This window comes from Fusarium falciforme, chromosome 3 (assembly GCF_026873545.1).
Source record: "Fusarium falciforme chromosome 3, complete sequence".
Lineage (NCBI taxonomy): Eukaryota > Fungi > Ascomycota > Sordariomycetes > Hypocreales > Nectriaceae > Fusarium > Fusarium falciforme.
This window is the reverse complement of record NC_070546.1, coordinates 2,359,938-2,384,802: the sequence shown is the minus strand read 5'-3', so window position 1 is coordinate 2,384,802 and position 24,865 is coordinate 2,359,938. Positions and strand designations below refer to the sequence as shown.

At 55.3% G+C, this 24,865-nt stretch overlaps 6 protein-coding genes across 6 annotated transcripts; 4 read left to right on the top strand and 2 right to left on the bottom strand.

Moving 5' to 3' along the window:
• Positions 1 to 2,136: 2,136 nt before the first annotated feature.
• NCS54_00403700 (Hypothetical protein) lies at positions 2,137 to 5,414 on the top strand (the record flags this gene model as incomplete). Its single annotated transcript, XM_053149587.1, has 3 exons — positions 2,137 to 2,147; positions 2,621 to 2,849; positions 3,045 to 5,414. 3 exons carry the CDS (start codon positions 2,137 to 2,139, stop codon positions 5,412 to 5,414), a joined length of 2,610 nt encoding a protein of 869 aa, XP_053005562.1.
• Positions 5,415 to 7,027: 1,613 nt separating this feature from the next.
• On the bottom strand, positions 7,028 to 8,656 carry NCS54_00403600 (Hypothetical protein; the record flags this gene model as incomplete). The annotated part of the gene is made up of 2 exons (XM_053149586.1): positions 7,028 to 8,554; positions 8,615 to 8,656. 2 exons carry the CDS (start codon positions 8,654 to 8,656, stop codon positions 7,028 to 7,030), a joined length of 1,569 nt encoding a protein of 522 aa, XP_053005561.1.
• Positions 8,657 to 9,432: 776 nt separating this feature from the next.
• Positions 9,433 to 10,261, top strand: NCS54_00403500 (V-type proton ATPase subunit E; the record flags this gene model as incomplete). Its single annotated transcript, XM_053149585.1, has 3 exons — positions 9,433 to 9,462; positions 9,546 to 10,054; positions 10,111 to 10,261. 3 exons carry the CDS (start codon positions 9,433 to 9,435, stop codon positions 10,259 to 10,261), a joined length of 690 nt encoding a protein of 229 aa, XP_053005560.1.
• A 295-nt stretch (positions 10,262 to 10,556) lies between these two features.
• Positions 10,557 to 12,546, bottom strand: NCS54_00403400 (Hypothetical protein; the record flags this gene model as incomplete). Its single annotated transcript, XM_053149584.1, has 2 exons — positions 11,257 to 12,546; positions 10,557 to 11,204 (listed from the first exon to the last, which is right to left on the bottom strand). The coding sequence occupies exons 1-2, from the start codon at positions 12,469 to 12,471 to the stop codon at positions 10,557 to 10,559; spliced, it is 1,863 nt and encodes a 620-aa protein (XP_053005559.1). The 5' UTR covers positions 12,472 to 12,546.
• Positions 12,547 to 17,192: 4,646 nt separating this feature from the next.
• On the top strand, positions 17,193 to 21,876 carry NCS54_00403300 (Phospholipid-transporting ATPase; the record flags this gene model as incomplete). The annotated part of the gene is made up of 3 exons (XM_053149583.1): positions 17,193 to 17,651; positions 17,710 to 20,915; positions 20,967 to 21,876. 3 exons carry the CDS (start codon positions 17,193 to 17,195, stop codon positions 21,874 to 21,876), a joined length of 4,575 nt encoding a protein of 1,524 aa, XP_053005558.1.
• Positions 21,877 to 22,912: 1,036 nt separating this feature from the next.
• On the top strand, positions 22,913 to 24,845 carry NCS54_00403200 (Aldedh domain-containing protein; the record flags this gene model as incomplete). The annotated part of the gene is made up of 2 exons (XM_053149582.1): positions 22,913 to 23,013; positions 23,078 to 24,845. Exons 1-2 carry the CDS (start codon positions 22,940 to 22,942, stop codon positions 24,843 to 24,845), a joined length of 1,842 nt encoding a protein of 613 aa, XP_053005557.1. The 5' UTR covers positions 22,913 to 22,939.
• Between the last annotated feature and the right edge of the window lie 20 nt (positions 24,846 to 24,865).

Genomic DNA, 24,865 nt, shown 5'->3' with positions numbered 1-24,865 from the left:
AGAAAAAACGAGTACGCATGACCAGGGCCTGGACAATGGGCGTCTAGAAAATCGCCTGAGAGTCGATGCTTGAGAGACGCGACCTGACATTTGGTGGTTGCGCGATCCGAAACTTGGGCCACGAGCTTACTGGTCTAGGACGAGATGGAGATGGGAAACGGCGCCGTTGATTGGGGGACCCGGCGACGGGGCGTGCCGTGGCTCCCGCCCCCTCCAAGCTATTAAAGTTGGTGTGTGTGGCTTGCTTTGTCGTCTTTGAGAGATCGTCAAGCTCGAGCTGGATGATCCAGCAACGACAAGACAAAGCCATCGGAACATGGAGATTCGCCGGTGGCATTGGCGCTCAAGTCCAAGACCCCGTCCTTGAACGAGAAGAAAGTGTCAGACAACCGCAACCGACGCGGTTCCGGACGGGTCCTCTTCCCGCCAGAACCACGACTCAGCGTCGTACTCGGCCCCGTCCCAGTCCCCAATTCGCTCAAGTCAACCGGTTGCTCGGTGCTGTGGGGCATGGAAGCCCTTTTTAGGGGGAACAAGAAGACCAGACGAGGGGGGGCTGGGCGATGGTCAGGGCTGGGGATCAGATCCGGGACCGGGGGGCACAGCGGTGGTGACGAGCGAAGACAAGCCCTAGCGCCGTTAGTAGCAAGATGGTTCATCTGGGATGGAGGTCACGTCCCCGCGACGGAATAAACGAGGCCCAAGGACGGCAAAGAAGGTCTGACTCGCTCGAATGTCACCAGTAAATTTAGACAAAATATACTAAAATAGTAAAAGAGATATTCTCATAAAAGCTACTACTCAAGATATCTGTTATTTACCATTTGATTATTCCTAGTATACTCATCAACGTCTATTTTAAACCATGATAAGCCAATGTCTTTGTACTGGTGTCTCTTTTTTTTTCCCTCAACCCGCCCTGCCCTGGCTTTTCTCTGCCAATGGGACTGGCCGCCTCGTCTTTTCAGGCGTGGATTCCCCAGCGCTGGGTCGTCGTACGTACCACGGTCAACTTGCACCCTCAACCTTGCCCTCAGGGGCGATTGAGATGAAGAAACCGGTCAAAGATGGCCTATGCGTAGCTTCGGCGCGTGTGAAATGTGGTCGAAGCTCCCAAACATGCTGCGACGCGGCGTCTCGACATGGAAGGAGACCCAGGTCCGCAATCTGCCCACGCGCGCAGTCGTGTGATGAAGGTTGAGGACCGAGGTCAGAGCTGAGAAGAGAGGAGAGAGCTCCAGTCCTTGCGCCTGTGTATGAGATGAGATGAACAGCCCAGGGCAGCCCAATTTGCCTGCCAGCAGCACCAGCTCCTCTCAGCTCCGAGCTCCCAGAGCTTGCTTTCTCAGCTCCAAGCTCGAGACGCCCACACAGTAAATGCCGGCGCCATTGAGGAGACGGGTAGCCGGGTCAGACGCCAGACGTCCGTCCCGAGACAAGACCCGACGATGGTAAATTAGAGCGTTTCGGTAAAAGCATCTAAGCCGAGTTTTCGACCTTTGGCCGTGCCGTCTTTGTTGTACTTGTTTCAAGACGGATCAGCGTATCGCATCAATGACGCTGCTCACAAAGGAAGCATTGTACCGGGAAAAGGGAGAGGGGGAGGGTGGTTCAACTCGACCACGCACATGCGCTTAAAGAGATGGACAACGCATCCATCGCCTTAGTTCATGCCATCACCTTGGTCATGACTGACTGACCCAGCAGGGCGACGAGACTCGAAGGCTTGGCCCAAAGCTAATTCATCAGCAGGGCTGCTGGCGAGAGAAAGCTTGGGACCCGAGCAGCCAGCTAGCTAATGCCCGCCCCATGGCTCCATCGTCCCCCCGGTCAAAGCGGCCAGAGCTTGCTTTGCTACCTTAGCTACTCTTCCTTGTGTGTGCCTTGATCGACTCCCTTGAAAACCTGGCGTAATTAAGTCATCAGAGTAGGGCCGGCCGAGGGAGGGGCGCTCCAGTTCTACGTCAGGTCGCAAGTGTGTGCTGTGCTGTGCCCCCTTCTCTCTCCTCCACCTCAACCTATCTTCCCTCTCCCAACGCATTCATACCTTACCATGACCTGTCGTCGACTGTGATGGTGATATCTCGACGCAGGCGTGGATACTCAGAGTCACAGCTTCGCCATTGGGCTGCGAGCATGTTTGCTTTGTGCGTCCCCATCGTCCCCAGCCGCTTGATTACCTCCCTCTGCAGCTCGACGAGTTGCGCATAACGGATTCGCGACGTGCCCTGGCCGGTGACAATCCAGATCGAAGACGGAGCCTATCCGAGAGGACGGCACTTTGCACAGCGTCGCGTCGCAAAGGACCTCTTGTTACAGCGAATCAGTCAGACGTCGTCTCCTAACTTGCGATTCAAGGCTTTGCGCGCAGGAAAAGCCTGCGAACAGGCGGCCTGGTGGCAGGCCCGATCTCAGCTGAAGCGATTGCGCGCATAGAGTGTCGCTCGCTACGCTACGCTACGCTGCGCCTTAACAAACGAAACGGGGCTATCGAATGAAGCAATTGGCCGATTGACCAATTGATCAGCCATCTCTGTCTCTCTTGCTGGCTGGGAATTTCGCATCTCGCGTCGTGTGCGCGTGTGCGTGTGCGTGGTCTGAGTGCTTGCAGATTGTCTAGCCTCTGTCCGCTACTGGCTCTTTACGAGGACGTCTCTCACTGGACGCGGCCCTCTACAACTGGGCCTGGCCTGGCGTTGGCGGCCACTTTACTGGCACCCGACACGACCAGCGAGCGAGCACCGGCAGCACCACCAGCACCACCAACCTCCCCAATTTTTTTGGGCTCCCGGCCACCAACTTTTTTTGACATCACCAGGGGACCCTCCATCCGATCCCAGCTTTCATCGGTTGATGCCCGTCCTTTTCTACTCTCACAAGCACATTCCAGTCAGGCCATTCAACCTTTTTGGCTTGTCTCGAGTAGAGCCGAACTAACCTGAGACTTTTGGTCGTCATCCCGAGACCAATCTCTCCTGTCGGCCTCACATCGTCCGTCTTTCTCTAGTCAGGCCCAACTGCAGTTGCAGTAACAACGCATCAAGGGCCTCCCCCACACCACCATCACCGCACCTCACCACTCGCAACAAATCGCCTGGTCCAATCCTCCACCGCAACCACCAGCGCCCGCTGGTGAAACCTTCGCCTTGTCGAACAACTCGCTCTCCTCGCACACTCCAAAACCTCGCCCTTCCAGCGCCGCAGACGTGTCGAGAATACGCCCCTCGTCTGCGACTAACGACCGCCACGACCTTTACGCGCCCACGACCCCTACCCAGCAACAGCAACGCCAGCAGTCAAACGTCTCCAGACCGCTGCCAATCCAGACTCCGGACCCCGTCGAGCGACTTTCTACGCCGTCCTCGCAACCACGAAGCCTTCGCCGAACTCCCAAATTCGAGGCACCCCCGAGCCCTGCCCCTGAGTCTCGCAAAGTCCATCTCGCCGCCGCCTCGATTGGCTTCGCGCCCAAGGCGACCCTCGCGGCCGTCAACGACTTGCCTGAGAATCACCCAACTGTGTTGGGTCTCATTCCGCTCCACTCGGTGCCCCAACAAGCTCCCCGTCGCCGGCGACGGCTCTCGCAGGATCTGACCGAAGATCCCGACGAGGTGTCTTCAGAACATCCTCAATCCCCTCCGAGACAAAAGACTCCTTCTGTAACTGCAGACCGCCCCGACCCACACCCCGTGGTCCGCATCTCCAAGCACACCCACAGCGCCATCCTCTTTGCCCTCGAGGAGGCGCTGCGCAACCCCAACCCTTTCACTCCAGATCTTGAAGAGGAATCCGCAAGCATGGCCGACCTCATGGTTGCTGGAGGTGTGCCTCCTACCTCCAATGGCAAGCCTGCCGCTTCTTTCCGTCCCACTGCCGGTCCGGGTCAGACGAGCTCGCCCTCTGGCATCAGAGGCCCGAGGATGATCATGCAGGAGCGTGCTGCCAGAGAGGCGCGACAACGCGCCGAAGCAGAGCAGCAGCAGCGCGAGAGGGCTGAACAAGAAGCGCGCATCCTGGAGCAGGCACGGAGAGCAGAAGAGCAGCGTAGAACTGCTGGCGTTGCTGCTGGGCAGGTTAGTGGCGCCGAAGCGCGTGAGCCCGTCAACCCTCAGCGACAGGCGCAAGTCGCCCCCGAAACCACCACAGCCCGAGCAAGGGCATCTACTACTTCCCAAGTACCAACCGCACGACATGGGCGCTCAGCTTCCGCCGCCCAGGTGCCTCCTCAGACCTACACAGGCCCAGCAACCACAGCACAGCCTGTCTTTGCCGCACCAGGTGCCGACAGCGGAGCCCAGACAGCTGCGGGTGGTGCTAGCGGCTCAAAACCGCGTAATTCGTTCCCTCATGCCTTTGAGCGCTGGGAGACATTGTCTGCTCATTGGGAGGGTCTCACTAGTTATTGGATCCGAAAACTTGAGCAGAACAAGGACGAGTTGAACCGCGACCCTCTTAACCAGCAGCTTGCCCGTCAGGTGACGGATCTATCTGCCGCTGGCGCGAACCTCTTCCATGCTGTTGTCGAGTTGCAGCGTCTTCGCGCGAGCTCCGAGCGCAAGTTCCAGCGCTGGTTCTTTGAGACACGAGCTGACTTGGAGCGCGCACAAGAAGTTAACGCCCTCCTAGAGGCTGCCTTGGAACAGGAGAGACGCGGCCGAGCCGACGCCATCCGAGAGGCTGTTGAGAACGAACGAGGGACCTCAAAGGCCCAGAAGCAGCTCACCGAAATGCGAAAAGAGCTTTCCATATCCAAGGAGGAGGCACGACGAGCATGGGAGGAGCTGGGACGACGAGAGCAAGAGGAGCGCGATAGAACTCTTTCTCTGCAGTCAGGACAGCCTACCATTGTGGGAGGCGTCCAGGTCGTGCCCATGACCCAAGGTCCCAGCCGATCTCGAGGTCAAGCCGCCTATCAGACTGAATATGGACAGGGCTACCCGCCTGAAGTGACAGCATCTCCACAAGGCCAGCCTCCTGTGACTGCCGGCGGCGAGGGATACCTTCAGCCCGTCCCGCCAGGTAGCAGTGGTGGCTATCAAGCGCCAGTGTCAGAGGGTGGTTACAGCGAAGGTGAGTACGTCATTGATGCCAATGGGAACTTCATTTTGGATGCCCAAGGCAACAAGATTCCTTTCGCTGCACCACCCTCGACGTATTCGGATTCTGATCCTGAAGCAGAAGAGTATGAGACGCCTGCCACCACCAACCCACCAAGTGGTAAACAAGAGTCTCCCTCAACTTCTGCAGGTGGCGGTCAATGGACTGGCACATACTCGGATCCTCAGGACTATTCTGGCCAAGGTTACGGCGCCCCCGGCTGGGAGACAGTTCCTCGACATCACCACCCCACGAGGCTGAGCGATGTCATGGAAGAAGAAGATGAGCGTAGCCGGGCCAGCACAAGTCGCGTCTAGGAGTCGGACTAACCAGAAGTCCCCGCTGATACAAAAAAGGAAAAACCTCAGGGCCAAAGTATATACACATCCCTTTCCAGACGCGAACATAATTACATCGGGACCACAGCGGCCTCGCCTCAGCTCCAGGCTTGGGGCACCAAACAACAACCCTTCAACAAGCCGAACAAGGGAGAAGAACCGCCGCCGCTGGGTACGACTAGTTCAGCTACAGTTTTGTCTGTTTTGTCAGAGTACCGTTGCATAGCATTGGCATCGTTTACGGCCTTGATTTACACCCGCACTAATGGAAATTCGGTTCACCGGCCATGTTTTGATATTTGTATACCGGAACGGAGGAGCTCCATAGACCAAGTTTGCATTTAGAAGGTCTATACCATTTCGGATCCTCTTCCCGCGCGGCTTTGCCTATCTGTGGCATTCATTACCTGCCTATCGACCATGTCCATGCATCTGATATTCTGCCTCTTACGACGAGGCAGAGTTGTCGAATCATTCATTGTACCAAACCACACACATCGCCACGAATGACTACCGGGAGGAGATTAAGTCAGCTGAGAGGGAGAAATAACTCAGTAGATGCGGTCTCTGGGCACCTTGACCACTTCTTGTTGAGGCTGGCACACAAAACTACACACCATCACTACTCCCAAGGGACGGGCATTCGGAACTGAAACACACAACTTGTACGGTATCACTACCGGCGGAAAGATGCCGGGGCAGCGGAGTTGAGGGAATTCCGGACGGAGTACAGGGCGCGGAGGGGGAATCTGGGAGTTTTTGTTGTCATTTGTTTTCCTCGTTCTATTTTTTCGCGCATGAGGTCCTAATATCATTAGACGGCACCCGATGTGTGAGGGCCGGATTCGCATGGGCTAGAGTACAGAGTCAATGTAAAATTTCTGTGTATTGATTGACATAACATGCCTTTGTCTGTTCAGTTGCCGTTTGTGACGATTGCTATATTTGTTGAGTCTGGAAACATAGATACTGTGTCCAACTTGAGGTTTGTTTGCCTTGATCTCTTGGTCTCTTACTTCAGAATAGATTGCTCGCAATACCATCTATAACCAGCCTTGAGAAAAGACAACAATGTGATGGATGGTAGCTGCTTTTTGTACAATACCATGGCTCTTTTATGATTGGAATCTCTTACACAAAGATATTATTATGTTGATTTCTTATCCTAAAGCTAGGAAGTTGCCTCTATAGCGTGAAGCAAGTCGTACTACGACCCTGTTCACCCGGGTAGATTGTCTTGTTCTCTATTGAATAGATCTATGGCCATGGCCCAGAGGGCTTCATACTACACGAGACCCCATTCAAACAATAGACACACACTGGCATCACATGGAAACTGACCAAAACAACATCGATCCCATCGTGTGCTCTGGCAACGGCCTTGATTGCTCCCAAAAACCCTATAGATTTATTCGCGGCGGACAAGAAGAAACCTTGAAACCCAAGAAAAGGTCGGCCGCGGCCACACTCGACAAGGACTAACCCAATCACCCCTGTGTTGAAAAAAGATTTAATGAAACTACAGAGAAAAAAAAACGCCTTTCGCTCGCCTCTTTCTTCTCTTGCAACTCCTAAAATGCGTCACATTTTATTCATACAGCTGAGTCGCCTCTACCGTTCTCACCGCCGCCGCCTTCTCGTGGAGATGTGCCCCAGGGGTAGCCATCGCTGGTGCTGGCCTGTGACGGCTGCCTGCTTCTACCCCTGAGCCAACTCATTGAGAGGAGGTTGCCAAGCGGGCCCGACACTGTGGAGCTTCTACTTCGTTGGTGTCTCCGGGCGACGAGGCCGGGGAAACCTGTGCTCTTTCGTCGCCGTCGAGTTGGTCTTCGGGGAGTTGACTCGGTGCTGGGGCCGGACTCTTCAGCGGCGGGAGCACCACCTATAGACCTCCTCGTCGGCAGCAACGGCGAGGACTCGGTATGTCGTGGGAGTGTGCTGGACCTTCGCCTGTTCCCAGGAGTGCTAGGTTCATCGCGATCTTCCAGCTCATCCCATATCTCAGCGCGCTCAGCCCACCGTGAGCTTCTCTTGCGAGAAGGAACTAAGGGGGTCTCGCAAATCGCAGGCGGGAATGTCTGATATGTATGTGGTATCGTATCGTCTTCAGCAATCGCATTATCCGAGCCGAGGAGAGACTCTTCCTCCCCTTCGGTGTCCTCCACAAGTCCCAGGCCAGGCGCCAGAGATGACTGGCCGACTCCAGGTGTATGTTGCTCATCGCTCAGGCGCCAAGACAGCGCGAGCACGCCTGAGAGGAGGATGACCGTCCCCAAGGCGATGAGACAGGCTCTTAGAGGTGATATTAAGCTCGTTTGGTTAAAGTATATCAAACCGTCTAGAATGGCAACGATGTTGTAAACGCAGAAAACCAAGGGATAGAGAACCGAGGTTGAGACCAGCTTAAGGCCTCGGTGGAGGTAATAAAGTTGGCACAGGGCCAACGTGACGAGCGCCATAACAATCGCCCATGATTGCCAGTGGACAAACTGGTTGCGCCCAGCGATCGTCTTGATGACTAGCTCGACAGAGGATTTGGCGAATAACAGAGCATGGGCAGAGAGATCTCCACTTATGACGCCGTATGTGATGCCACGAGCTAGTCGAAACCGGGCGTCGTGGGAGAGGTTCGAGACGCTGTTGACCACGTCGATGGCCAACGCGAGGGTAACGACAAACAGGGCCTGAAGAATCATCCACACCACATAAGGTTTGCGCGCCATGAGCTCCAACAGCTCCTTTAGGTCATGCGCTGGAGAAGGGATGGCTCCGAAAATGGCAATCAGCACGGCGCCTGTCGTGACGAGGACCGTCCCGGACAGGGACCATCGCGTAAAGGGCTCGCTGAGTATCAATGACGCACATATCGAGTTGAAGACGAGGCCCGCGGCCTGAAGTGTCGAGAGAACGGGGAGTGGTAGAGTCGAGATCTGAACGGTGCTTCCGAGGAGGTTCGCCACGATGAACATGCCCATGCCGATCTGCCACCTCCTCCTCCTGTAAGGCGGTCGCCGGACATCGAGAGGTCCCTTTTCGTCTTCGAGTATATGCGACTTGCGCTGCAAGGTCAGGCCGAGGCTCTGAACACTTGTCGATAGCAATCCGACCAGAATTCCTAGCTGCGAGGGCGAGCATTAGCAAATCATTCGGCCAGCTAGCGCATCTGTCATCCAACGTACAGCTATGCTCCCTCCAGATGAGATGCCGCCAAGCAACCCCATTGCGCCTCTGCCAGGTCCGAGGTCATCTGGCAGCGGAGACTCGAAGCGGGTAGCTGAGGCGTCGCATAGGAAGCGTACCCGTTTCGATGGTCGCCTTGTGCTGCCTGTATCGAGTAGGGCAGGTTCGTTTCAATCGGATACAGACGCGAATGGCTCGTTGAAGCGCCGGAAGGATGAAGCGGCAGCCTTGCGGACCGGCGGTTGAATCGCGACCCGGGTCTGGTCTCCTGGTTGGCGCTGACACCTGGAGTTGCAGGCGGAGGGATTGGAAACAGAGCGGTGTTGTGGAGCGCAAGGGAGCGATAATTCGATGCAATCTGTCTTCGTTTCAAACCTAATAACAAGAAAGTCGGAGTCGAACTCAAGTCGAGGGACACCTGACGTGAGGCCATGCAGCTCCAACACGAGACCGGCCAGCCACTGTGGCGGTGCAGTTACATAATAGTCGATAACGAGTCTTATCGGAGTCCATGAGTGGCCACATGCACGAAACAGTGGGGCGATGGGACATGGAGACCTGTGGCTTGCCCAAGCTTTAGGTTGGGTAAGATGGGCATAGGCGATGAACAGCTTGGTCCTGGCGGCTGGCGTCACAGCTACCTTGCTTGCTTGCACTCCACTCCCAAGCCTCAACCTCCATCTCCCGCCGACGCTCCTAACAAAAGGCCATCGACTGCCTCTCATTGCTATTCTTCTGACCGCGCCGAGGCTTTGCTCGCCTTTTCAACTCCTCGATTCTATCGAAATCCTCCAGTTCCCTCCCCTAAACCGCCATCATGTCGCAACACGCATTGTCCGACCAGCAGGTACGCTGCCCAAACGACGCAGCCATCGTCATCATCCTCCCATCCGTCTTACCAGGCTGCTAACGCGCGCCCGATTCACCCAGGTCGACAATGAGCTCCGCAAGATGACGGCCTTCATCAAGCAGGAAGCCATGGAGAAGGCCCGCGAGATCGAGATCAAGGCCAACGAGGAGTTCGAGATCGAAAAGTCCAAGCTCGTCCGCCAGGAGACCGACGCCATCGACGTCCAATATGAGAAGAAGTTCAAGCAGGCCACCATGTCCCAGCAAATCACCCGCTCTACCGTCTCCAACAAGACGCGGCTCAGGGTCCTCGGCGCCCGCCAGGAGCTGCTCGACAGCATATTCGAGGATGCTCAGAAGAAGCTCGCCGAGGGTGCCAAGGACAAGGGCAAGTACCAGAAGGCCCTCAAGGGTCTTGTGCTTGAGGGCTTGTATGCTCTCAACGAGCCCGAGCTTCAGGTCCGCGCGCGCAAGAAGGACTATGACGTCGTCAAGAAGGCCATTGATGAGGCTTCCAAGGAGTTCAAGAAGCAGCTTGGCAAGGACGTCACGGTAAAGCTTCAGGAGGACCAGCCCCTCGCTGACGGAATGTACGTGCTACCTCCTGGATTCACGAGCTACGATATGGGAACTGACGATTATACAGCGCCGGCGGTGTGGTTATCATTAGCGGAGACGGCAGGATTGACATTGACAACACCTTCGAGGCTCGGTTGCGGCTCCTGGAGGACTCTGCCGCTCCCGCGGTGCGAGAGGCCCTGTTCGGAAAGAATCCTAACCGCAAGTTCTTTGACTAAACTCCCTTGGGTGCCATTGGTTCATGGTTACTCCTGCTTATACATCAAGCCCGCCGAGATGAGTGCACGATTAGGGAGGCTCTCTATCATCTGCGACCTGCCTTGTTAATCAGTCTGTGCTTTGTAGTTTAGAGGCTGTGCATCATCTTTTCATTATTGTTTGTCTGGTTCCGGACTTGGCTCGTGGTAGAATTCATTACACGTTCAGAATCCTTCGTCTTGAGTGATATTGACCCCCTTTCCCTTGCGCCCTTTGCGCCTGCGACTAATGAGAGTTGTCCATGCTTCATCCTCCCTATTTCGCCCTGACAACGATGGTATCTTGATCAACTCCAGGGGAGGTGGGCGCTGGGGCCTTGTCTGTTGGTTTCCGTAGGAAATTCTTCATGTAGTTTTGTTGTTGTGGGAGGAAAGGGTCCTCTCGTTGCCCTGGAAGGTCAAACACGCTCTTCTTGGCCTTTCGGCGCGTCCGGACAGAGTGAGCAAGTCGCTGCTGAACCCATTCAATGACACTCTTGGCCTCAGTTCGGGCGAGCTTCATGCCTGCGTCGTTGATCTTTCTCCAAATCCCTCTAAGTTGGGTTGTGAGTTCATCTATCTCGCTGTTGAACTCCTTCACAGCGTCTGGGTCATCAGCTGCGGCAAATGAGCCGTCATCAACTGCAATGTTGAGAAGGATAATGTTTGCCTGCAGCTCGGCAAAGTCCGTCTTGGGCCCAACGGAGAAGTCATCTTCTTCAAGGCGGTCGATGATGCCTCGGATGCTGACCGTGTTATCCGGATGATGGCGACCCAGATCCGGATCATCGTAAAGAAATACCACGGCAAGCCGGCGTCTCAGATCGTGGACCTTGGGTGTACTGACTGGTAGACATGTCAGAGCATTTGTTCTCACACATTGAGCCTTGATGAGAATGTGCAGCAATGAACAGGCGTGAAAGCACTAATTCATCTGTCAATAACCAACCCGAAGCGTGCCGTGTGATACGACTTACGAAGACGTCCCAGTTCGCCTGAGGAACTGCCTCGACAAGAGTCTTGATGGTGTCCTCGTATGTGACCAGGAGATCAATGTTGTAGAGGAGGAACTTGTCCATCGACATCCGTAGCAAAGCTTGTGCAGCATAGACGACAGATTCCAGAGTCATAGACGGAGTCATGGCACTTATAAGGGATAAGAAGGAACTCAACATGGACCAGTCGCGTCCCTCATAGGGCTCTACACCAGGTTTCGATAACCTCAGTTCGGAGTCCCGTCGCTCAAGTTCAGGGGAGGCGCCGAAGCGGTAGAACAACTCCTCCAACCGCCGTGGTGTAATCAGTCGCTCGATCTGTTCGGAGCACTCGCTAATCAGGCTGGTATACTCCTTCCGGACGAGGCTTGATTTTTGAAGACAGAATTCACTGAGAATCCACTCAAATAGCTCGTCTGGTAAACCTCCATGCATGCCAAGGAGGGTGAGCGGCAACCCAGACAGCAGATGCTGCTCCCGAGTCTGCTGATCACCTTGCGTCAATAGTTTCCAAGGCCCCTTGCTGAGATTCTTTGGTGCTGGCTTCGGACTGGGTGGACTATATTCCTCGCTGAAGAAGCAGTATCGAAGCTGTGACTGACCAGGCTCTGATCTTTGCACCGCTCTGAGGACCTTCTGGGCGTTTTGTCCGGTATTGTTCTTGACGATGTCCTCCAAAACGTCTCGTGATGCCTCGTCTGTCATGATCTCATCTTCAGCGTCAGCAAGCTCAGTCAGAGCCTTGGCTCTTATTGAGCTTGCATGTGTAGCATCATCCTGCTTCGCATCCTTGGCCAGAGCCTTGAGGTCGAATTTGTGTTTTGGTATAATGGCCAGCGGCGATGAGGGAAACTCAACGGCAGTTCTCTTTGCTCTTGGTGTAGCATATGGGTTCTTTGTAGGAGAGTCAGCCAACTTGGCGGGGCGTGCTCGCCCGATGATGGCGCATAGGTCTTCGAGGGAGTCGTCTGACGAAGCCCCCAAGTCATCTTCATCATCTGAGGCGCGGATCTCGATATCCCGTGCCAGCGGTTCCTTCTTCTTGACAGGGGTGACAGCAACTTGACTCGGCGGGGATGAGCGCGGTAATGGAGATGGCGAGCGAGGCTTCGGAGCCTGGGGTCTCTGGGGTGTTTGGGACCTCGTCACAGGCTTGAAGAAACTCATAATATTCCCATTTTTAGACTTTTGCGACATATTGGGCCACTTGCGGGGAGAGAAATGCAGGCTGATTGATGACTGAATAACTGATGGCACGAGGCTCTGAAGGCCTTTGGATCCTTTGTCACAGCAATCGCAGGTTCATGGGCCGGTGAGAGATGTAGTTGGACCGCGTTAATTGGAAACGGGTCGTGTTTTTGGCGGGGCGCATGTGGGCATGGCCATGACCGTCGGGTGGCTGCTGTCAGCACAAAGTGAGGCGCAGGCCCATCCATGCTGTGGCGCGATAAAATTAGCCGCCAAGGCTCTGTGAGACAGAGCCCGTTAATGCTCCCCCCCTATCTCTCCCATAATAGAGCCATGACTAGCTCAGAACTTCGAGAAGGACCTCCCGCCTAGATTGTCGGTCACTACGCAGTAACTAGCCCTCAGCTCTGACCAACTCTAGCAGGCAGCTAGCTTCTAGGGTTCGTGGTATTTACGTGGCAACTGACGTAGGTAGGGTTCGGTGACGAACCGACGCGCCGGATGCGCTCCGTAAACCCACGGATCCATCATCCATGGATGGGATCAAGCCTCATAATCAATCATCAACACCTGCGTGTTTCGTGTACTACCGGAAAAGGGGCTGTGCGCCTGCACTTGCACTTGCACTTGCACCGAGGGCCCTGGGGATGATCGTCGTCGATGGAACCTTGCAGTCGGTCACTCGTCGCTCATTCCAGCGCATTGCGTGCCTGTGCTGCACAAATCATATTGCATGCAACCATTGTTCGCGCGACGAAATCGGGCTTGGATCCTCGTGTCTGGCATGTGTCTTTGTCCCCAGAAATGCTCGTGCAGCAGTGCGGGTTCAGCTGTGGCCCCTGGCTTCATCTCGTGACGACGGTGCTGCACTTCGTAATTATCGACGGTGCAACTTTATACGAAACCCACCGTGAGAGGAGAAGGTCTCGCGATCGATGCGTATTTGACGTGTTCAAGTGTCACTTTATCTGGCGCTCAATCTGACGAGGCAGTGACTGTGAGAGATGCTATGGGTGTATCAGATGCTCACTCACTCTGCACAGTAAGCTGAGGGGGACTCATATGCCAATGGGATGCGATCCCATACGAGGCTCACCGACAACCACCCATGAAGCCGCGAGTATGAGTATGGGGCATATCCGAACCCATCGACGCAGATACCCAATCCGGGGCCGAATTCTAGAATTCGCAGATTACGTAGCGTAGCGTTTCATTGCTTTTTCGACGGTATGGTTCGCAAGCGATCGCTGACGGGCCATGTCGCTGGAAATTTGGACCTGCAGTGGACGCCAAGGGGAGGGCGACCCCTAGCCAGGGTCTTACGGGAACTCGACAAGTAAGTTACGAAACAGGAGCAGAGGGCACTCTGGCTCCTGAGCGGCGCTGAGCTAGAGCTTCAGAACAGGGGAATAACTGGGTCGCTATTGTTCCTTGTACGTGGTATGTACTGCACCGTGGTGGTGAGCATAGTGGCACTGGTGGGCGCAATGCCATCCAACACTGAGGACTCTGCCACGGGAATAGCATGCATTTATGGAGGTGGTCATGATTCCTGCAAGGCTGCTAGCATAACCTTCTTGCTCTTTGACTTTCCGAGCAACAACTCGTGTGTGTCGTGAGATGATGAAACGTCGATAGGTGAGCAAGAGTCGAGTGGAGCAGCCAGCCACGACGACTCCGCCGAATGGGTGTGCTGCGCAGCAGTGGGTAAGGCCTCGGGCCATTGACGTTGGTGCTGCCGTCCGAAAAAAATCATGGCGCTTCTCTCGCTCGTAATTAAGACCCGAGAGTCCGACGATGCGGAGGTAAGGTCTTGCTGCCGCTGCTGTGCCCGCGACATAACGGCCATTACGGGATGCACGGAGGAAGATGCAGTTGCTTCTATCCGGTATAGGAAGGCCACCAGGACCCCGGGCCCGAGGGCGCCGAGACCGACTGCGCCTCGGACAATTTAATGAGATTTTCTGAATTGGACAAGAAGATGCTTGTGAAAAGAAGGGGAAGCGAAGAAACAGAACAAACAAAAAAGGAGATGGCCGGCCGCGAGACGACACGAGGGGTAATGTTCATATCGGCGTGGGGCTGACTGGGTTGGATCGTCGCATCCATCTCTCGCCGGACGAGGCGCGCGGAGATCATCTTTGGTTCAAGCATGCCCGTAGAGTTATGTTGGCGAACCTATCCCCTTGCCGTTTTCAGCGGAATATGTAAGAACTGGACGGCAGCGGGCCGAGGCAGTAGAGTTACTCTACAACCAGGTCCTCGAATGACAACTGAGCGAAATCTATCCAAGTTGGATGCCAAGCAGGCACAGATCTGAATCCCGGGAGACGACGGATTCTGATGCCGTGGTGGAGGGATCATTGCCTGTGGTTACGTAGGTCGGTACCTGGGCCTTCATGGATTCGAGATTGCAGGCCGTTGAGTGGTTGAAAGAGGGTTCACATAGATGGATATCTAGTCAGATCTCCCGCCTGACTTGTGATATTTAACGTTTTCCGAGTTTTGCCATCAGCTGTGCTGATGGGAGTTTACATCGGCTTGCAGAGATCAGCCAAGCATTCTTTCAACCTCTGCCGCCAGTGACAGCTGGAGGACCCCGTTCTTTTCGCCAAGATGAGCACCTCGTAGAGCCCCAAGGGAGACACCTAAAGCTTGGCGGTTGTTGGCAGCCTACCGCCCCCTGTCCTCGTCAGGGGTGACTTTCAAGAGACCGGCGGCTGGGTGGAGGATACGGGAGTAAAACCTGACTGATGGTAGAGTCTCAGCTTGGAGCCTGCCCACCAGCCGTCAAGCTAACGCTGGGTCGACACGGTGAGCCGACTCTGCTTGCCAGGGCGGCTCCATAACGGTTGGCTTACATGAGCACGGGAAAACAGAGGCGGCCATGACAACGTTGATGAACAATCACTCGACATGAGACTAGTCATGCTGATGGCAGCGGATGGAAACTTCCCAAGGTTACCTTTAGAGATGGCGCTATCGACAATCTGGAGTCGCAACGTCAACGGGCCGGCCGGGCGAGAAAAGCTCCGGCTGCGGACGCGAGATGGAGCTATAATTGTCAACCTACGCAACAACCCGACACCGACTGGATAACAGAGCGGAAGCCATCGGTCTGACCCTTAGCGCTCAGGCTGAGCAGATATTGATATCACAAGAGGCAAACAAAGCGGCGACGGAGGCGTAAAAAAAAATTCAATGTGCAAAGGGCGGATTGATAGGCCCTTGGCGAATTTCAGACACGGCGTCTTCCCCCTTTGCAAGGGGTGCGCGTCTGACGCTTCAAGGGGGCCTAAATGCCAGACAGAGGCGCATGCAGTAAGAGGAGATGATGGCCAATATTGATTGCTTCTGGGCGCCGGAGTTGACAACAAGAGCCAACAGGCAAAGCGTCCAATCCGGGTTGTAGATGTCGTCCGTTATCGCCGTTGGTCGTTGCCTTGAGCCGCCTCAGTAGAGGCAGAGAGACCAGACAGACAATGCAATATGAAAGGATCCATGGAATAGCAAGGTTCCGTTGCAGTTCTAGTGTCGGTATCTGGTGAATTATGCGGCTTCCATGGGCGACCGACACGCCCCGAGACGCCCGAACAGCCCGCCCCGTGCTTCCGGGGCTGAAGTAACGGAGGACCAGGGTCGCTGGGCTACTTACTGGAGGCAGCCTTCCATCAGTCGGTAGAGGAGAATTGGCTGTGTGGCGCGGCGTTAGTGGGTGTGGCCGCTGATTGATGCCGCCGTTGCTGCCATCGTGAACGAGCTATCTAGCTTAGCACCCGCTCCAGCCGACGACGACGCCGCCTTGTGAGCGAGGGATTCTGGGGGAATGGATGGACGGGCGGATAGATTGAAATATAGGCTGTACTGGCCGGATTCTGGGGTCGTAAGCAAGCATAAGTGAATGCGAGACAGCGAGGCATCTGCGTCGGCCAGAGAGAGTCCAGGATTCGACTAGAGGCTGCAGGCGCCTCTCCAAGAGGAGGATCAATGGCCAGGCATTGGAAGGCCAGCATTTGGAGACAGGTACCTGGGGTGTACATTCCGGGCAGACGATTGAGTGCGTCGGATGGGCCGGGATGCCAGCTCCCCACGCACACCCACCCACCACCGGCGACGCCCCACGCCCTAGACACCCACTCTCCACTGCCATTTCCCTTGGAGCAGCTCTCGCCAGCGAGTCCCAGGCTCAATGTCCCGAGCGGGTACCGTCCAGAAATGGCCATCCCAGAGTGCTAGAGTCTCAGGCCCTTCAGCGGGCTGCGTGGTTTTGACTGGCGGACGGGATGACGGGGAGTGTGGATGTGGATGTAGTGGGAGTGGGAGCCCGCGGCGCGGAGGGTGAGGGTCGCTCCAAAGTCCACCGTAGCTTTTTTCCCTTCCTTGCCGCCCCGTTCTTGCTTACACAACTCCCCTTGGGTGCGCCGCTGCTGTTGTTGCTTGTAGTCTACTTCGCCCTCACATCTGCTTCAAACAACCTGCAACGCTCCCCTTCCCTCGTCTTGACGACAATCAGAAAACGGCCCGGGTGACGCCGTTGTTCGCCTCAAAACATCGCCCGTCCGCCTCCCGCCGTCTATTCTACGAGCAGCTGGTGTTGCTTCAATTGCACCTGCTCCATCCGCTTCACCTACTACGCCCTCTCCCTCGCCCGGTCGACTTTTGCTCCGCCCAAGTGTCCCCAATCTGGCTGGCTTCGAGGGGCCGATCGGGCGCTTGCCCGCGACTTCAACATGACCACCACAACCACCACTGACGGTCACCTTGATCCTCAGGCCATTAATGCTACCCAGCGAGCGCGATGGGCCACCCAGAGAAAAAGCGTCAATAGCAGCAACAACAAGCGCAACTCCCTAATGAACCGCATCGGACACAAGAAGACGGGCTCGAATGAGAAGAACTCACCACCCTCCGACGGTTCCGATCCGCCCGGTGACGATCAACCAACTCACGACGCTGCCGAGAACCACGACGATGATGAAGAGGAGGAGGATAATGAGAACCGAACGCTCTTTTTCAATCAACCTCTGCCGGAAGAGCTTGTCGACGAGAATGGTCACCCCATCCAGTCCTTCACGCGTAACAAGATTCGAACGGCCAAGTATACACCCATATCCTTCGTGCCCAAGAACCTGTGGTTCCAGTTCCACAATGTCGCCAACATTTTCTTCTTGTTCCTGGTTATCCTGGTCGTAAGTTGACGATTCCACTCTCTTGCAGCCTTGCACATAAACCTTAACCATCGTACAGATCTTCCCCATCTTCGGCGGCGTGAATCCTGGCCTGAACGCTGTTCCCCTGATCTTCATCATCACTGTCACGGCTATCAAGGATGCCATCGAAGATTACCGAAGAACCATTCTCGATATCGAGCTTAACAATGCCCCGGTTCATCGACTGCGAAACTGGACAAATGTCAACGTCCTCGAGGGAGACGTCTCCGCCTGGCGACAGTTCAAGAAAGCCAACTCGCGATTTTTCGGTCTCATCTGGCGCTCTACCCAGAGCCTGTGGTCCAAGAAGGCCAAGGAGGAGCTGGCCAAGCGGAAGATGGGCCCATCGCAGGAGGATGCTCCTCGCCCCTCGGTTGAATCACATCGTACCAGACGATCTGTGCGCGGGTCTATCGCTTCACCTTTCACGAACCGCGAGTCTTTCATGTCCGCCCGCGAGGATATTCAGATGACCCCCGTTCCATCTCCGTCGCCCCAGGCTACGGGCCCGCATGTTCAGATCCAGCTTCCCGACCAGCAGGACGCCAAGCGTTCAGCGGCTCTCGCGCAGATGAAGTCGGATTTCATCAACTATACTCATCCCGCCGCTGGCGCTCGATTCCAAAAGGATGCCTGGAAGAGTCTGGTTGTGGGTGATTTTGTGCGAATTTACAATGACGAGGAGCTTCCTGCCGACATCATTATCCTCTCCACCTCCGACCCCGATGGAGCCTGCTATGTCGAGACCAAGAACTTGGATGGTGAGACCAACCTCAAGGTCCGCCAGGCTGTCCGCTGTGGCCGATCCCTCAAGCACGCGCGTGACTGCGAACGCGCCGAATTCGTTATCGAGAGCGAGGCTCCCCAACCCAACCTGTACAAGTACAACGGTGCCATCAAGTGGCAGCAGATCGTGCCTGGCTATGCTGACGACGAGCCCGAGGACATGACGGAGCCCATCACTATCGACAATCTCCTTCTCCGTGGTTGCAACCTCCGAAACACCGAATGGGTTCTCGGTGTGGTGGTCTACACTGGTCACGACACCAAGATTATGCAGAATGCTGGTATTACCCCTAGTAAGCGCGCACGAATTGCCCGAGAGATGAACTTCAACGTTGTCTGCAACTTCGGTATCCTGCTCGTCATGTGTCTCCTGTCCGCTATCGTCAACGGTGTCGCATGGGCAAAGACGGATGCCTCACTCTACTTTTTCGATTTCGGCTCTATTGGTGGAAAGCCCGCTATGAGTGGTTTCATCACCTTCTGGGCTGCCATCATTCTCTTCCAGAACTTGGTTCCCATCTCCCTCTACATCACCCTGGAAATCGTTCGAACCCTGCAGGCCATCTTCATCTTCAGCGATGTGGACATGTACTACGAAAAGATTGACCAGCCTTGTATTCCCAAGTCCTGGAACATCTCGGATGATGTTGGCCAGATCGAGTACATCTTCTCCGACAAGACCGGTACACTCACTCAGAACGTCATGGAGTTCAAGAAGGCCACGATCAATGGACAGCCTTACGGAGAGGCTTATACCGAAGCCCAGGCTGGAATGCAGAAGCGACTTGGTGTCGATGTTGAGAAGGAAGCTGAGAGGATCCGAGTCGAGATCGCTGACGCCAAGGTTCGCGCAATTGCCGGCCTTCGCAGAATTCATGACAGTCCGTACCTTCACGATGAGGACGTCACCTTCATTGCCCCCGATTTCGTTTCCGACCTGGCTGGCGAGCACGGCCCCGAACAGCAGCAGGCCAACAACTACTTCATGCTTGCTCTCGCTCTTTGCCATACCGTTATCGCCGAAAGGATCGATGGTGATTCGCCCAAGATGATCTTCAAGGCTCAGTCTCCTGATGAGGAAGCTCTTGTCTCTACCGCTCGCGATATGGGTTTCACAGTTCTCGGCCACTCGGGCGAAGGCATTAACCTGAACGTTTTGGGCGAGGACCGACATTACCAGATTCTCAATACGATCGAGTTCAACTCGAGCCGTAAGCGAATGAGCTCAATTGTGCGAATGCCCGATGGTCGCATTGTTCTGTTCTGCAAGGGTGCCGACAGTGTCATCTACGCTCGCCTCAAGCGAGGAGAGCAGAAGGAGCTCAGGAAGGAAACAGCTGAACACCTGGAGATGTTTGCGCGAGAAGGTCTCCGTACACTCTGCATTGCCCACAAGGAAATTTCTGAGCAAGAGTATCGAACCTGGAAGAAGGAGCATGATGCTGCTGCTTCTGCACTGGAAGACCGAGAGGAGAAGCTCGAGGCTGTGGCTGAGCTGATTGAGCACGATCTTTACTTGATTGGTGGTACTGCTATTGAGGATCGCCTGCAGGATGGTGTGCCCGACACTATTGCCCTCCTGGGTGACGCTGGTATCAAGCTCTGGGTTCTCACAGGCGACAAGGTCGAGACTGCCATCAACATCGGCTTCTCATGCAACCTGCTCAACAACGACATGGAACTGATTCACCTGAAGGTGGAGGAGGATGAGGCTGGAGAAGTGACTGATGACACCTTCCTTGACATGGCGGAAAAGCTGCTGGACGACAACCTGAAGACTTTCAACATCACGGGCAGCGACGAGGACCTTGCCCATGCCAAGAAGAACCACGAGCCTCCCGCACCAACTCACGGACTGGTCATTGATGGATTTACACTTAGATGGGTCCTCAACGACCGTTTGAAGCAAAAGTTCCTCTTGCTCTGCAAGCAGTGCAAGTCGGTTCTTTGCTGCCGAGTCAGTCCCGCTCAGAAAGCTGCTGTCGTCGCCATGGTCAAGAATGGTTTGGATGTTATGACGCTCTCAATCGGTGATGGTGCCAACGATGTGGCCATGATCCAGGAGGCTGATGTCGGTGTCGGTATCGCCGGTGTTGAGGGTCGCCAGGCGGCCATGTCTTCCGATTACGCCATCGCCCAGTTCCGTTTCCTTCAGAGACTTGTGCTTGTCCACGGTCGTTGGTCTTACCGCCGTCTGGCCGAGAGTATCAGCAACTTCTTCTACAAGAATATGGTGTGGACGTTCGCCATCTTCTGGTACGGCCTCTACTGCGACTTCGACATGACCTATCTCTTCGACTACACCTACATTCTCATGTTCAACCTGTTCTTCACCTCGGTGCCCGTCGCCATTATGGGTGTGCTGGATCAGGATGTGTCTGACAAGGTATCGTTGGCCGTTCCTCAGCTCTACCGCCGAGGTATTGAGCGACTGGAGTGGACCCAGCTCAAGTTCTGGTGAGTACAGAATTTCATGCAAACGTGATGGCGAATGCTAACCTGCGATAGGCTCTACATGGTTGACGGTGTCTACCAGTCGGTTATGGTCTTCTTCATTCCCTACTTGCTCTTCGAGCCCGGCATCGTTGTCACCGGCAATGGACTCGGTGTGGAGGACCGTCTCCGGTTCGGTGCCTACATTGCTCACCCGGCCGTCATCACGATCAACATGTACATCTTGATCAACACGTACCGATGGGATTGGCTCATGGTGCTCATTGTCGTTATCAGCGACGTATTCATCTTCTTCTGGACCGGAGTGTACACGTCTTTCACTTCATCCGACTTCTTCTACGGAACCGCCGCCCAGGTATACCAAGAAGCGTCGTTCTGGGCCGTCTTCTTCCTGGTGCCCGTCATCTGCCTCTTCCCTCGATTTGCCATCAAGGCTCTCCAGAAGGTGTACTGGCCTTACGATGTCGACATTATCCGTGAGCAGGAGAGGATGGGCAAGTTTGCTTATCTGACAGAGAAGGAGGAGTCAAACGACCCTCTCACGGCCGACACCAAGAGCGACAAGTCCAAGTCGTCTAAGAGCTCGAGGAAGTCGAGGAAGGCAGCCAAGCACATGGCCTATGGAAGCGTCGACGAGGACCTGCGACCAATCTACCCACCTTCGACGGCGACGCGAACTACAACGTATAATCAACATAGCCAGAATGGCAGTGACTCGACTAATTACACGGGTCCTCGCATGTCGATGGATGTTCCCATGCAGGCTCGGCCGTCTATTGACCGTGCCCGGCCATCATATGATCGCGTCCGAGCATCAATGGACAGGGTACGGCCCAGCTTCGAGGCCAGCAGCGACTTCACCTCAGCCGCACGATTATCAAGGATTGAGTCAAGTCAATCACAAGGCGGCCGGTTTCGCCCCCGACTCCGCGGTCTGTCGCTAACCAAGAGCGCCAACGTCTAAGCGGCTCCATGCGACTTGGGAGACCCTGACGCTCCTTGTATATTACCTCAACTCAGGCATGGCGGCGTAGATGCCGTTGTCGGGCTCCGAGTTGTCTATTCTCTTTACCCTTTTCCGCTTTTGATATCCCGGGCCACACAGGGGGCCATTGATGCACTTATGATCTGCACGAGCGATCTACGAGTTGCTCCCCTCCAACTTTTGTCAGTCAGTGAGCTCATCTCATACACTGGAGCAGGTAGCGGAAGGAAGGGGGGTTGTCGATTTGGTTGTTTACTCCTCCCAGCCTTCACCCTGGGAGGCTTTGCTTTACGCACGCAGGGCGTTTTGAAAGGGGACATGCAAAAGGGGTTCTTGTATGATTGTTTTTTTGGTCGTTTCGGTGCTATCACCTTTTTTATTATTTTTTCCCTCTCTCATGTCGTTTCCCATATTTTTGCATCTTTAGAGCTGAAAAGGCAGCAACCTCATTCCCCAACGAGGGACTTTTCATTTTGTGAAGAGGGAGAGAGAGAGAGAGAGGCTCGAAACAGATGGACTGGCGTTGGGCAGCCGGCGGAGGATGTAAGGCCCGAGAGAGAGAGGGGGAGTAGGAGATGGGCTCATCAAATGGGGGATGTAAATAGGAGTGGCTATATAATTAGGTTGTCCCTTATTTTTGGAGACCAGACACGAAATCAAGACGATATCACAATTCATCCGTGGTGTTGAGACTGTCTTGCGATGCGTCTTATATCTTGCTCTACCCCACCTCCGGCAGATGCCGACAGCAAGCACCTGCTGTTGCGTGAGAGAGGATCAGATAAATCGAGTACGAATACGGCAGGAGCGTCTGCCCTTGGCGGTCAAGGCTTGGCAGGCACGTTCAGAGGAGGAAGCCCCACTCGATCCCCGGCGCTAATCCGACCTCAATTGCACGTCGCATCCACACTCAAAAGAAACGAAGCCGCAGCTCAACAAGTCGAACGATACATAAAAAGGGGACTCTCAATTCTCCCCCCCCTCCTCCTTCTACGGACAACTGCGGTTGAGAGAATTGCAATTGTTCCTTTTCTCATCGGTCATGGATCATCAGGAACCGTTCATTCTCACCGCTTGGCGGCGGTTCAATGAGCTTGCTGTCGAGTACAACATCTCGTAAGGCTTCAGCTGTACCCAGCCATTGAGCCCGTCCGGAAGAAGCTAACCACGCTGTATTCAGACAAAACACCCTCTCGGCCATTGCAACTGGCACTGCCATCGTCTTTACCTTCCTCCTCATCCGCATCACCAATGCTATAGCAAAGGCTTCCGTATCGGCCGCCACGGGTCGCCCCCGCCGCTACACGGTCCCCGCGCCCAAGATCCCCGAGCCTCGTACCTACGTCGACGTCCCCTCTGTCAAGGTCTCGGGCAGCTCCGCTGTTCAATGCTACGCTCCAGCCACGGGTCAGTTCCTCGGCAATGTAAACGCCGCGACGCCTGCTGCTATCGACCGCGCCGTCGCGTCTGCGGCTGCTGCTCAGAAGACATGGGCCGAGACCACGTTTGACCAGCGCCGCGCCGTTCTGCGCTCGATGATGCAGCACGTTCTCGACAATGCGGAGGAGATCGTCAAGATTGCTTGCTTGGACAGTGGAAAGACCATGGTTGATGCTCAGCTTGGTGAGATTCTCGTCACGGTTGAGAAGATCCAGTGGACTCTTGCCCACGGCGAGAAGGCTCTGCGCCCCTCAAGACGTCCGACCAACTTTCTCATGATGTATAAGCGCAACACGGTGCACTATGAGCCTCTGGGTGTCGTCGCTGCTCTTGTCAGCTGGAACTACCCCTTCCACAACCTGATTGGTCCCGTCATCAGCGCTCTCTTTTCTGGCAATGGTATCATCGTCAAGGTCTCTGAGCAGACAGCTTGGTCCAGTTCTTACTTTGCCGGTATCGCTCGCGGCGCCCTCGTCGCTCATGGCTTCGACCCCCAACTTGTCCAGACTGTTGTGTGCTGGCCCCAAACGGCCGGCCATCTCACCTCCCACCCCGGTGTGAGCCACATCACCTTTATCGGCTCCCAGAGCGTCGCCCACCATGTTGCTGCCAGTGCTGCCAAGAGCCTGACTCCTGTTGTTGCTGAGCTTGGCGGCAAGGACCCCTTTATTATTCTCGACTCTGCCTCCCGTGATATCAAGCGTATCGCTGAAGTCATCCTTCGCGGAACCTTCCAAGCTGCTGGCCAGAACTGTATCGGTATCGAGCGTGTTATTGCACCCGGCGCCATCCACGATAAGCTTGTCGAGCTTCTTGCACCTCGTGTCAAGGCTCTCCGCTTGGGTCCTGAGGCTGACGTTGGTGCTATGATCTCGGACGCCTCCTTTGATCGCCTCGAGGAACTAATCGCCGAAGCCGTCTCCCAGGGAGCCCGTCTTCTTGCTGGCGGCAAGCGTTACAACCACCCCGACTATCCCCAGGGCCACTACTTCCAGCCGACTTTCCTCGCCGACGTGACGCCCGACATGCGCATCGCCCAGAACGAGTGCTTCGCCCCTGTCCTGACCCTCCTCCGCGCAAAGTCCTCATCTCCTGAGGACATCCTCTCCATTGCCAACATCGACAGCTTTGGCCTCGGTGCCTCTGTCCACGGCTCTGAGCGTGACCCCAACCTGCAACCCATCGTCAAGGGTCTACGTGCTGGAATGGTCGCCGTTAATGATTTTGCCGTCTACTACGCCGTTCAGCTGCCATTTGGTGGTGTCGGCGGCTCTGGTTACGGCCGCTTCGCTGGCGAAGAGGGTCTTCGTGGTTTGTGCAATACCAAGGCTGTGTGTGAGGACCGCTTCGGCTGGCTAGGCGTCCGCACGAGCATCCCCCCTCCTGTGCAGTATCCCGTCGCAAGTCAGCCAAACAGTTGGAAGTTCACCCAAGGCGTCGTTGAACTGGGCTATGGAGGACCAACACGGAAAATCAAGGGCCTGGCCAAAATTCTCAAGAACATGTAGAGCATCGTATTCATCAGCTA